At 42.4% G+C, this 14306-nt stretch overlaps 2 protein-coding genes across 4 annotated transcripts in view; one reads left to right on the plus strand and one right to left on the minus strand.

Annotated features, from left to right (window-relative positions):
* GFPT1 (glutamine--fructose-6-phosphate transaminase 1) overlaps positions 1-2349 on the plus strand; it is a 63103-nt gene extending 60754 nt beyond the window's left edge. For all 3 annotated transcript variants that reach the window (XM_050939974.1, XM_050939975.1, XM_050939976.1), the window contains one exon: positions 635-2349. In XM_050939974.1, the coding sequence (XP_050795931.1) occupies positions 635-679 (45 nt within the window). In that variant the 3' untranslated portion in view covers positions 680-2349. The remainder of the gene's footprint in view (positions 1-634) is intronic.
* The window catches only part of ANTXR1 (ANTXR cell adhesion molecule 1), a 250183-nt gene that overhangs the window by 3876 nt on the left and 232001 nt on the right, over positions 1-14306 (minus strand). The window lies entirely within an intron of this gene.

Raw genomic sequence — 14306 nt, forward strand, 5'->3', positions numbered from 1 at the left:
CCAGAGCAGTTTCCTGTATTTTGATTTATTTACACAGTTCTCTTGGCTGAACTACTTGCAAACCCTAGTAAAGAATGTTTGAAAAAATAGTTTCTCAAACTCAGTCACAGTTTGTGGCTGTTTCAAAAGAAAAGTGCTATAAGTTCTCAAACTTGTAAGACTTAACAATGAACTTGCAAAGTACATTTTAGTTGTGTGTGTCATGTAAGTCCAACATTCAGTACAGGGGTTTGTTTTTACTGGTAATGTGGTTACCCTGATTACCTTTTCATGCTAAAATTGTAAAATTATTTTTTAAACTAAGGGAGACTGAATAGTTCCCTGCAGTAACTTATGTCTTCTCTAAAAGGCAGACTGTGTATCCTGCCCTTTATGCCTCAGTTTACACATCTTAAAATATTTTACAAAAACTAATATTTTGAGCCTGTGCTACATAGGTGCAGGAGAGGCCTAGCAAGAGCTGTTTTGCAAACTGCAACTGGTATGAAATTTTTTTCATGAGATGTTATGCTTGTTTGGACAAAAGCCTGTTAACAGATGCCAGTAGCTTTTTAATATTGTCTTTCGTGAAGTGTAAAATAGTGGTATGTGTGGTCTTGCTCACAAAAATTCCATTTTCTTTTTCTTTTTACAGGTGGATTTCCCAAGAAATCTGGCCAAATCTGTAACTGTAGAGTAAAAGTGCATCGGAATCTTTGGGGTATGGGGAAGCCAATGGAGAGACTTTTTGGGTACCAAAATACCTTGATTTTAAAGTCCCCTAGATCAAATAATCTTTTGCTAAATCTGTGTGTATGAAATCACCATAATTGTTACATTAGTGATTGTCAAATTAACTCCATATGCCATGTCAATAGCTTTGTTTTGTTTTGTTGAAAGGTGTTCATTAAGAGACTTGGTAATCTTTTAAAGGAAGCAGTTGGTGGGGCTCTTTAATATAATGAGATAATTTAGGTATAAAATGAACCTCAGTGAGATAATGCAATTGACTAAAGTATCTATAGTGTCTCTGCTAGTGAAGGTACGTGCCAATGTCTGACACTGAAATCAGAGCTATAATAGGCCATGAATGGTTTAGAAGAGATTATGTAAACTGGGCAGAATTTGACCTAAAGGGAAATCTAGTGACTAATCAGAATCTCTCCTTTTATGTAATTTGGTTAGCGTGCCTAAAATTAGCCTCCGAAAGGATCTGGTCTATGCCAAATGCCTAGCAACTGACAATCCTGCAGAGGCTGGGCCAAAATCTGCTGTTAAGACAACATAGTTGTTGCAGCTCATTCTAAGTGAGAGCAGCATCTGACCCAAAATAGAAGGAACACTGGCAAAGTTCAAAGGCCCAGCATTTAATATTTGCAAACAATATCATCCCCTTGTTGTTGGGGGGAGAAGGAGAAATCTAGTGCTGCTGCTGTTAGAGCAAGTTTCTTGTATATGTTCCACAGCATCCTTGTATATTTCACAAGCCTCCCTGCTTACTCCATTCTATGTGTGCTCATGAATGGAGGGAATGGCACTGCACGTGACAGTGTCCATCCAAGGATATTGACTGTGAGCCAGGAGAGTTGCCAGGAACAAATGCATGGCTTTCATTTCTGCAGCTCAGGCTGCTGTTACTTAGTGTGAGTGACAGCAAATAGTTTCAGTGGCATATATGGTTTGGGTTTGAGAATTGGGTTAGACCAGGAAAATTAACAAAGCTTCATGCACAAGACGTTAAACAGCAAAGGTACCTTGAACTTCAACAAAAGTCTCACATTGCAAAAGGATGAATTTCATATGGTCAGTGGTGGGTTTGAAGTAAACAGCCAGAGTTAAGAACTCTGTAGGATGTAAAGTGAAGTCTGGAGCTTATTAATGAAACATGAAGGTCACTCTGCAACATTTAGGGACTTTTTTCTTCACAAATGTAATATTTTGACCTTTGTAGAAGTCTGCTTTACCAGAGAGACCGTCCAACACTAGGGTAAGAACTTGGCTCTCTGAGTGAGTATGCTGTAGTCGAGTGCTGAATTACATAATCCAGGTTAACTCAGACAATTGCTCACACAGGTTCAAAGAACTGTGGCAATGCCATCTGTCATTCTTAAAAAAGTGATATTAACTGAAGTAAATAATTTAAACTTCCTGAATTTTTGTATCTTATTCATAGATATGTTCACTGCTTAGTTTTACCATCTTAGCAAGAACTGGAAGCATATGTTCAACTAAACCAATAATGACTTGAACTTGATTTTTCTTTAAAATGACAAACTTGAGTACAGTTACTAATGCGTTGTATGCAGGCCATGATTTGTGCTGAGCTATTAATTTGTATTCAGGAATGAAGTAGTAAATATAGCAATTTAATTCCTACAGTATTTGCTTATTACAATAGATGCTAATTTCATTAGACACCTCAGCCTGAACTGACAATTGAGACTTTCCCACAGTGATTTACAAACAAGCAACATTTTTTGTATAGCCAAGCACTACGTTAGTTAAAGCCAGTTTAATCTTAACCTTCCTCCTGTGACTTGCCTTAGCTTATAGTAGTTTCATTTTTAAAAGGGAGGGAGCTGCTGTTCAAGCAGTTTAACTTAGAAGGGCTGAAGTCAAGGGGAGAACATGCAGGTTAGAATCACTGCAAACAAGGACAGAGGATCTTAATGTAAGTGAGGCCCTTAAAGGGGGAAGCATTTTGAGTATGCTATTGTACCCATCGATTTCCTGGAGAGGAATTGATTTGGAGGTCTTTCCCTAATCAACTTGGAAAATTAGCTACAAGTGCTTGTCTAGGTTGGTGCAGATGAGATTTTATTTTAGAACTGCTTCTCCACTGGTATAGTAAGAATATGCTAGTTATATTTAAATATGAATTGATGTTCTCAATCTGATTTGTGCCCTGTAGCAAGTGCTTACTATTTATGAAAAGAAGATAGTTACATTGATACAAAAGACCAAAGAAATAGGATACTAAATTAAAGAGCTGTAGTTTCTACAGAGTTGTTTTATCTTGTGAGATTTTATAAATATTGCAAAGTCACTCATTTAGTTTGATAGGACGGACAGCCCCTATTCTTCATAAATGTTAAGGCATGTAACCTATAAGACTTACTACACAAACTTTTCACTAGTTAGAAATTAACCCCAACCATTAAATTGAGCTTGCTTCTGTAAATTGCATTAAGGTCCAGAACTCAGCTTACTAAAATTGAAATGTGTGACTAGACTATCAGATATTGCAATGTATAATAAGAATGTTATGGAGCACACTCACTGTGAAGAATTTTTTTGAATGGATTATGGTATGATATCCTTAAAGCATCTCAGTTTTACCAATGTGCTGAGAGATTGTATACAGGATTTTCTTATCTCGCTAGATATATTGCAGTTTGATGAAACAATGTTTGTCCATCTCCCCTCCCAAACTAGTTGATCCTCTTGCTGCTAGCTGGAAGTTTTAGACTGTCTTGTGCTCTCTGAAATGAATGTTTAGATTACTGAGCCAGTAACATTAATTCCTTCCTAACTGATGTATTTTTAAAAATTCAGTAGCCCTCTCCTTAAGATTGAGCCTCAGATCAATCAAATGCATAGGCTCATCCTTGCTGTGTGACTATCAGCCATGTACTGTTTCCATAAACTTGTCTGAAAAGCGTTTTTACTAAATGTTCACTTTTGTTTTAGTGCATATATTCTTCTCCTAATCTGTGTGCATAAAGAGTTGAACAATAATTCCTACTGCTGCTATTTCAAGAGAAGAAATTGAAGGTTGCCTACCAATTTAACAAATCCAGAGTGTTTTTAAACTTACTGAAATACAGAACTAGACAATTTTTCAGGCAAAGAACTCTGCTCTTCCCTGTGGAAGTACTATTGTATTTGGTGAGCAGGTCTCATTCAAGTTCACTCCTGGAACTTGATGCAGGTATATTGATCCCAGGGTATACAGTAGCAGAAGTGTTGTCACGACTGGAAAAGGTTTAAGCCATTCTGTCTCCCCTCTCCTGCTAATCCGCACTGCCCAGTGTTAGAGTATTGCATAAAAGGCTGCAAGAGGAGGCCCTGCGTGTGTTTAAAATCTTGACCTTTGCTGCCCTGCCATATTTACCAGTACAATGGCACTTAAAACCTTACCCTGGGACATGCTCTAACTAGTACCCTCTGTGTTTGTGGACTCAGTTACTCTGATCTGTACTTTGCTCAGAAGGAAAGCTCTGCTACTGGGGATAGTCTTTGGGCCTCAGCTTTTACTGTACAGCAAGACCCAAAGGCAACAAACCTGGCCTCTAAATTATGTGCCAATAAAGAGATTGAAAAACTGTTCAAATGTTTTTAGGGCAAAGGTTAATTAGATTCCAGTCTGATCCCTACCTAGAAATAATGGCGATATACTTCTGGCCCTTGTGTGTTAAATGAAATATCCTTTGATGTGTTTAGTTTGCTCAAAGGCAAATAGTGCAATTTTTTAAAATTACCATTCATACAGGGAGGTGGAGGGGAGAAGTAGCAGCTTTAAAAATCTTCACCCAACTTGTATTTTAACACAGGAGACAAAATCCATAGGAATGTTAGGAATTTGGCTCTGACTTTTTTTTTTCAATGTTCTAGAAGCAAGTCATGGGAACATGATGGAGCCTGGTTCCTGTGGTAGGTTACTAGACTGCCAAAAGGGAGACTGAGTGCAATACACACACACCTTTAGTGGTGTTTACTGTAGTACTTCATACTTGAACTAGCATGGATCTAAGTAAAACTGGCAGTGAAGCTGTGGCTATCCAAGACCCAGAGTCTGTGTCCTGCAGCTTCACTGTTAACGTTATTCAAGCTAGCTCTGCTATGTCTACATGTGCTGCAGTGGAGACATACCCTGGGATTGGTGATGCCTTCAGTGTGGCCTGTTGTACTTCTTTTGTATAGCTCTTCCCTCCTCCAGAAGTCACCTGCTAGTCCTTCAGCCCACAGGCAGACAGCAACATGAAAGATGAAGGGATCTACAAACAAAGTAAGCCGCACTAAAGCAGATTGTGAATGCTTAGTTGTGGCAAAGGCTAGACCTTTTAGACATTTACCTCAAGACATGGGATCCCTCCCCAGTGTGAGAAAGCTGACAGAAAACCCTTGGTATCTGTCTGAATTGAAGGTTATCTTAGTTTCCTTCCTTCATCAGTGTGTGTAAATAGACATTTGAAGTGGCAAATATTACCATATCTTCCCTGCTAGCATTGTTTTCCTTTGCATGTACATATCTAGCTGGCTTGTTTTATGGGGACCATTCTGTATCTGGCTTCCTGTTTCATGCTGTCTGCAGAAGATGTTTTAATTTTGTGTGTAGTATTTTATAATTTGGGTTTTGTCTTTTCCTTACGTTTTGTATCTCACCCTTTGAATAAAATGAAGTGCCCAACATTAATTGAAGAGATGTCATCTTCATTGAAATCCATCTTCACTTCCGTCATGTGAAATTTTCTGTTACTAAAAAGATGCTGAGCATTATTCTCAAAGTTTTAAGTAAACCCCAATATTCACTATATGATTGAAGATCTAGTGGGAGTTTTACAGACTCAAGTCACCGATTAAGGAATACAACAACTTCACCCTGAGGGCATTTGTAACTTCTGTTCTTGATCAGAAGAGCGCCATCTACCCTGCACTCAGTAATAACAAGCTCTGCAAGGGACAAATATAGGAAAGCTTCTTCCTGCACCAACGCCTGAGTGTTTTTATCCCTTCCACTCTAACCGTGCTCATTATTCGTATTTGAATATAGATTTAAAATCCTGAGTTGTAGACACCCAGCAACTGAACTGATTCCATGAGGTATAACAGTAAAAGTTTATATGTTGCTGCTGTATTTACACCCTATTCCACCTAGAACCTCATGTCCCCAGAAGTGACTGATTCGGATTGAATCCTAGCACATGCTTGGCATCACTGATCTCTTGTGACAGAGTTCCAGAGAACAGTCAGACCCTACTGCCTTTTAGCAGTTTTGAATTTGTCACCTTTCAGTGGGTTGGCTACTTGCTCTTGTAATACACAAGGACATAAATAGGATAGGAGTACATGTGACACCTTAGACTAACAAATTCATTTGAGCATAAACTTTTGTGGGCTACAGCTCACTTTATCAGAGGTATAGAATGGAAACTAGTAAGAAGATATATATACACACATACAAGATAGAACAAAAACCTCACAGCAGGAATGCCTCTAATAAAACAGTACAGAGTGCCAAGATCATGCAGTTAGTTGTAGTTTCTCATAAGACAACAGCTGAGAGATAATCAAGATAGTTCACTAGGAAATGCCTGCCATGCCTAGACAACCCAGTAAGTTAAACCCACAAAAGCAAGAGAGTCTAAGTCTGAAATTCCATCCTCCAAGTCAAACCCATAGATATTTGACCAATGCCTTTTGTGATTTACTGGCCTCTGGTATTCTCCCCTGCAAAGAGATGAGTCTGAATCTCTTACCAGCTACTATTGTTCCTTGGTTAGATGTACAGCATTTAAGGTTGCCACTTTTTGACAAGCATTTGATTCATAATATCAGGGGCCAGCCTTTGCCTGGCTTGTACCTCTGGCACCAGCTAACCTATGCATTTCCCTATGCAGCTAACACACTACACTTACCCAACTATGAAGTACTGTACAGTGAATATATTACTAGCATTGCCCATGGTCCACGTGTCAGTAGGAGGGAACTACCTTCTCTTAACCAATTGCACTGAGCAATTAAGTACTACCCAATATGGCACTGACACTGCTTGGTCCTCTGGTTATTTGCATGCCTAATTCACAATAGTAACTTCGCTCAGGACCAGAATCGGAAGTATGTTACAAGAGCCATCTAATGTAACCAGACAGGTGTATACTAAGCAGGCTTACGTTAACTTGCTACAGTCAGAGAAGTCTTCATTTAAATTACTCCGTTGCACAGAGCTCCAAAAGCTCACATTAAGCATAGGAACAGAGAACCTGGGCCATATTTATAGAATGGGGGACTATCATGGGAAGTAGTAAAGATTTGGGGGGTGACTGAACAATCGGCTGAAAACGAGCCCTGAATGTGACCAAAGTTAACATGATTCGGGGAAGCTTGAGATTACTTGACCTCTGTTTGGCACTGGTGTGACCATTGCTGAGATCCTGTGTCCCATTCTGGTGCTACAATTCAAGAAGGATGTTGGTAAATTGGAGTGGGATCAGAAAATGTTAAATAGATTGAGCTCTTTGATTAAACTCAACAAAGAGGAAGTTAAAAGGATGACTTGATTACAACCGATGGGGAACAAATATTTGATAATGGCTCTTCCATCTAGCAGGGGAAGGTCTAACACAATCCAAGGGCTGGAAGTTGAAGCGAGACAAATTCAGACTAGAAATAAGGTGTACATGTTTAACAGTGAGTAATTGATCATTGGAACAATTTACCCTAAGGGTTGTGGTAGATTCTCCATTCCTAACCCTTTTTAAAAATCAAGATCAGATGTTGTTCTAAAAGATATACTCTAGGAATTATGTCGGCAAAGTTCTCTAACCTATGTTATACAAGCAGTTAGACATCACAATGGTTCCTTCTGGCCTTGGAATCTAAAACATGGTTGCCAATATGTGTCACATGGTGACTGAAAAAACAGGTCTTGCCACTTGGCCTATTGGAAAGGCTCTTACAGCAGCTGTAGTTCCGATTGAGTCTAGTAGAGGGCAGCGATGCACACATTAGCCTGTGAATGCATGCCCTAAGCACTAACAGTTGTTAAAAGAAATAGATCATTGCTTGAGTTTCAAGTGGCTGTTTTGACTCTCAGCCAAATTCATTCCTAACACAACTCCATTGACTTAAAATGGACAAATCCTCCAAACACCAGCTTAGAAGCATTGCCAGATCACTAACCCGTATGAGTAGTTCTCAGTGATTTGCATTACAGATTTTGCAACATCTAGAAGCCACAACCAAGAGCAGACCACCCTCACACTAGGGCAAGATATACACTAGAGCAGTAGCTCTCAACCTTTCCAGATGACTGTACCCCTTTCGGGACTCTGATTTGTCTTGAGTACCCCCAAGTTTCACCTCACTTAAACTACTTGCTTATAAAATCAGACAAAAATACAAAAGTGTCTCTGCCACACTAGTACTGACTTCCTCATTTTTACCATACAGTTACAAAATAGATCAATTGGAACACATGCACACACACACCCCCATACACTGAAATATACAGAGCAATATAAAGTCGTATGAAATTTTAGTTTGTACTGACTTTGCTAGTGCTTTTTCTGTAGCCTGTTGTAAAATGAGGCAAATGTCTAGATGAGTTGATGTAGCCCTGGTTGAGAACCACTGTACTATAATACACTCTAAATGTACCTATGTAACAGGTCTACAACAGAAGGGGAAAACAAACAAAGGGGTGTATCTAAGGTCAAATAGTAGGTCAGTAGCACAGCTAAGGATGGAACTCAGGTTTCTTAACTTTAGTCCAATCCCTGTCCGAAATCTTTGCTTGACCACACGTTGTGGGATATCTACAATGAAGGCAGCATTGGGTCCAGCTCCTGCCAGCCCTCTTATGCACAGAGTGCCCTTTGAATTCAGTCAGAGTTCCATCCACTGCAGTTTTGGGCCAGATTTTTAAAGGTATTTCATACCTGTCTAATCAGAGAAGCATCTAGTTGCCTAGCTCCCAATGAAATCACCAGGTGCCTATCTGCATCCTTAGGCTCCTAAATACCTTTAAAAATCTGGCCCTTTGTGCTTAGTTGTTATTCCACTAAATCTGAAAAAATCCATTTATTTGATCAAAGAGTTGCTGCTTTTGTCCACTACAAGCTTTTGGGGACTATAAAACAGTGCATCTTAGAACACTTTCACAGCACAGGCATCATCTTAAGGCTTGTCTACACAGGTGCAAGTTCCTCCAATATAGCTACATGGATTTATTTACAAGACCATTAATGTCAGTACCACACACAGGTGTTAACCTCTGCTTATAACAGGGCATTGGATCTATGTTAAGGGATTCCATTAGTGTAAATACCAGCAGTGTAGTTAGTGGTGCAAATTTACTGTAGAAGAAGATAGAGCCTTAATGGGGAACATTTAGAAGCACTCTATAGAAACCTCTCAAGTTAGGATGACTCCCACATACTCATTCCTATTCATCTACAACTTCTAACCTGCTGCCCACTGGTCTCCTGCATATTACTCTTTGCTACTGTCACTTCTAGTTCTAGTATTGCAAATCTTGAGTCATAGAGCTCCCAGTTCTCCCCTCATGTATCCTACTCTATTACAAATTGTACCTCTAACAACTGCAGGAGCTTGAAGGGACAGTGGTCAAGGTGCTATCCTGGGATTTAGGAGCCCACGCCCCTGTTCTACCATACTCTCGGTATGACCTTTGACAAGTCACGTAAGTCCAGATTCTCAAAAGATGTAGGCACCTAACTCCCACTGAAGTCACAGAGTTAGGATCCTCAGTGTCTTTGGGCCTCAGCTCTACCCTCTGTACAATGGAGATAATAGCACATCCCTCCCTCACAGGGGTGTTGTGGGGATAAATACATGTAAAGAGTGTTTGATGCTTAGATCTCACAGTAACGGGGCCATGGATAGAATGCCAGGATGACTGGACTAATATTCCATTCAACTTGGGTGCTGGTGTTTGTACATGGACTGCCACAGGTCTTAGAATCTGGGTCCCCAAGATTTTCTAAAAACAAACACAGAATCTGGTAATATCAGATTCTGTAACAACAGGGGAAGGCCTGCATGGTACTTCTACAAGGGGTGTTTTAGGCTCAGATTTAGAGACTTTAAGGCCAGAAAGGACGATCATGATCATCCAGTCTAGTGGGTTTCAATCTTTTTTCATTTGCAGACCCCCTAAAAAATTCCCAAGTAAGGTGTGGGTCCCTTTGGAAATCTTAATCTGCAGACAGCTGCGGGTCCCTGGACCACATGTTCAGAACCACTGATCTCGTCTGACCTCCTGCACATTGCAGGCCACAGAACCTCACCCCTCTTGTAACAAACCCTTAACTTCTGACTCAGTTACTGAAGTCCTCAATTCATGATTTAAAGACACAGTTACAGAGAATCCACCATTTTCATGTGTTGTTCAGATAGCAGGAAGGCGTAAAGGGTGTCTGAAACAAGGGGACTGTGCTCTATCAGATCTGCCCAGTTTGTTCATGAGGAGCGAGATCCTCACTCACTCAGCAACAAAGAACGCTCGCTTCTGGGTGAAAAGTTAGCTCCACAAATTACCTGACACTGTTTGTAAATGTAGGATGAAATAGTGCCCTCACAGGTTAAGACATGCCAGTGTAAACAGTTTTAAACAAATCTCTGCCCTAGAGACAATCCAAACACTGCAGAGATGGCTAGCGCACAAAACAATGCCTTGTCTATACTCATGGGCTAAGCTCACAATAATGCAGCACACTGAAAAGCAAGGCAGACTGATAAGTCCCACTCACCTGCTATATTGGAGGAGCTTCGTGCTGCTTCACCGGAATGCAGCATTGCTAAAGCTGGTGTAGCCAGCCATAGGTGCATGACCTAGCATACAGGGATGGAGCTTCTGGTAGCACAGAGCTGATGTAGCGGCGCCAGTCCCCATCCCTCCAGTCAGCAGAAGGGCCGTGACTGGGGTATCCCTGTTTGCCAGCTCTTTACAGCTTCCACATAAGCCCATTGGGCTTTAACATAAAGCAAAAAGAAGTCTGCTCTAAATTATGCAGCTGGGTGAACAGCAAGTCCCAGGTATGGAGGAGAAGGGAGGTTAGGTCAACACAGCCCTTGAGTTATGCTCCTCGGGAATCAGGGGCTGTACCCCCTGCAACCCAGCTTTATGAACCTCTGCGCCCCCAGCAGTACTGGGAAAGTTTGGTTCTGGAAACAGGACAATGCTGCAGGGTAAAAACTAATTCAGGCAAGTTTTTACAGTGTCTCCTCCCGGAGGGAGCAGGGTTTTGTTACATGCATCAACCAGTCATTTAAAAAACAAAGCAGATGCCAGCGGATGAGAAACACCAACGTTCTCATTCAGACTCTGATCACCGCTTTACAGGCCTGTTCAAGTGTGGGGAGCAGCAGCCTGTTTGGATTCCTAGGGAGCTTTCTGCCTGCAGAGCGCCCACAGCATGCGAGTGAGTGCTTGCCTTCACCTCCTCTGTGGCTTATCTGAGACATGACTCATACCCCTCCATCATGAGCAGACACCACAGGATCTGCCCCGACAGTTATTTCACATACTATACATTACCGCCCCTGGTTATCAACCACACAGCTCCTGCAACGCCTGATCTTTCCTTGGCCGGAGAAAACACAGCTCATTACTGGCTTAAGCTACCAAAAATGTGGTTTAATTCAATTTCTAGAGTCCTCAGGAGGAGGAGGGTTGCCATGTGGCTCTGTGTGTGTGTGTAATTCAGAGGCGGTCTCCATGCTACGCTTGCCACAGGGCAGAATTCCACATTTGCTGCAAAACCACTCCGCTTTAGCTGGGGGAGAGGGTAGGTAGGGGAAACAGACCGTCTTTAAAAACTTGACCTGTACAGGGGTGGATTAAAACTCAGCAGAAGCAGTTACCAGCAAAATGCCACCAGATCCATCTTCTAACCTAGATCCTTTGCTCAGCACAGCCTGCCTCTCTCACAGACTGTTCCTCCTCCTAGATAGATGCAGGATCCTCTATCCTGCTTGAATCTTTGATCTTCATCCTAAGCTAAGCAGCCCAGTCACACTCCAGCAGGCAACAAGCCAGCAGCAATCAGCTGTACTCAGTTCAGACTCTTACTGCTCACTCTCCCATTAATATCCGCAGCCACAGAGCAAAGATCATGACAATCCGCCCCCTGGCACTTTAATTGAAGATTCCAGATTCTGTTACTACACAAATATCCTTCTAGTCCCATTGGGGTCCTCCAGGACTTAGGTTCTACAGCTGGCTGAAACTTTTTCCATCACAGCTTTTTTGGTCCCCCTCCCCTTTTGACAAAACACATTTTCATGAAAATTCCCATTTTCGTTGTGTTTTTGGGACGGTTTTCACTGGGAAAACAAAACAAATGCATTTCCCTTCTCCAGAATGGGAAGCAAAGTTGTTGTTTTTCTGACAAAATCTTATTCCCCCACTCCTTTTTTCCCCCTTTGGTGCAGCAAACAAACTCTGTTGGTTTCCCCTGGTGTTTGTCTGTAGGGTGCCCGCTACAAATGGAGCTAAGACCTGGTAGCTCTGAGCCCATGCAGGCCTCCTCCTGGAGCTATTACATGAGCAGCAGGAAAAACATGATTCATGTAGGCCTGCCACTAGCAGAGCCAAGACCTAACTCTGGAGCCAGGCACTGGGATTGCTGAACCCAGAAGGACGGGAATTGAAAAGCAGCAGCACATACAATAACCAAATGCAGGACTTGCCTAAAGACTCGGGAGAGCCACTCGAGACAGAGGCAGGAGATGCCCCGCCAGCTCTCACTCAGCTGCAGGGAGACACTCCTTTTGTATTCCTTGGAAGGCAGTTTTTGAGGCATCTTCCCTGTTAAGGAGGATGGATGCTACTGGGCATATCTGTGAGATTTACAGCCGTGCTCTGCCTGCAAAAAAACCAAACCCAAACAAGTCTTCCTTAGTCAAGTAGCCCCAGCTGGCCTGCACTGTAGGAGGGATTGGGAGAACTCAGGGCGTACATATTCAGAGTCAGACAGTTATATTAATGCAAGATTAACCCTACAAAGCCAGCCACTTCTAAAGGATTTAGGGGGCTGTGCCATGCCAGGAATTGCTGAAAGCCGTGCAAATTCCCACCTAACCTCACCAAAAGTCCCAACAGTCAGATTTTTTTTTAATCACAAGGCAAACTAGGGGGCTTTGCTTACTAATCACTTTGCTAAGTAAGGGGTATCAGAGGACGGTGTTTGTTTAGATCACAGTCTGGCTTACAGAACCACTGCACCATGTAAGTACTTAGTCGGACTGGCAGACTTCCTGCAGGAAGGACTCAAGGACAGAGCAGAACATGAAGAATGAATGAATCAGCTCAAGAAAGGCCACTTTTGCAGGGCTGTGTCAGAGTTAGGGCAGGGGAGGACAAACACATTACGGAGATGAAACGAACATGGCAGGCAATAGAGAGCCATGCCGATAAACAAACTCCAAACTCCAGTTCCTAGCACTGGATTGTCCAGCCACAAAGTAACGTGACCCAAACTCAGTGTGAGCTTGCAGGGGACAGAAGGGTGTCAGCTCAATGTCTTGGGACACTGAACACTGGATCAGGGGTGCATATGGGGGAAAAAGGGCTTGGAGGTTTATATGATTAATTCCAATACCACGCTCTGGGGGTTCTCCTCATTCCAAATACCCTTTCCTACGTCTCTGACCTAGCTTTGGTTCCTGGTGATAAATTGTAATAAATCCCTCGAGGACAATCCCCCTGCGAACTGCACCTGCACTGTCCCTGCAGTGTCAGTCTGCCAGGGTCACACCCAAGCCCTGGACCCGAGCACCATCCCAAGCTGTGCTGCTCAGAACATGCCGCACAGGAGCTGCCAACACAGCTGGAAAAGTTTCAGCTTGAAAAATACTGTTGGACATGAGTGAGGCTGTTTCAATCTGGATGCTGCACAGACTAGTGAGGTTGACATGAAGTGACCTAGCAATAGTGCATGAATACAGGATCGGAGCTCTTCTCTGAGTGCCGCAGAGAGTAGGATTTGAATGGAGCAGAAAACAGCATGAAGCGCACCGTGCCAGCACCAGCTGAGAAACAACTGCCTGAATCCAGGGCTTTTGGGTTGCTCAGCAAAGAGTAACTTGAATGAGAAATGAGGGCCCTGGCCAAAGTCACAGAACCCACTACCAACTAGATTCTGAGGCTCATATTTGCGAGGAGTGTAGCTACAAACAAATCAGTAGATCTCAAAGCATTTTACAAAGGAGGTTAGTCTCATTATATCCTTATTACAGATGGGGAAACTGAGGCACAAAGACAGGACGCGACTTGGCCAAGGTCACCCAGCTGGCCAGTGGCAGAGCCAGGACTAGAACCCAAGTCTCCTGAGTCCCAGTCAGAGTCTGAGGCCAGAAGAGACCAGATCATTTAATCTGACCAGCTGCATAGCACAGGCCACTACCACCACCTGAATACTAAATCAAATGGTTTAGTCCAGTGCACTCTCTTTTGTACTCTCCATTTAATTTTCTAATAACTGCTTGTGTGCCGATACAGCAGCCATTTTCCCCTCCAGAATAGCTGCAGTCTCTTAGAGAGGAGATACACACCATGTTCTCTCTCATCACACGCTTCTTTC

This window comes from Gopherus flavomarginatus, chromosome 2, assembly GCF_025201925.1.
Source record: "Gopherus flavomarginatus isolate rGopFla2 chromosome 2, rGopFla2.mat.asm, whole genome shotgun sequence".
In the NCBI taxonomy this organism is placed as follows: domain Eukaryota; kingdom Metazoa; phylum Chordata; order Testudines; family Testudinidae; genus Gopherus; species Gopherus flavomarginatus.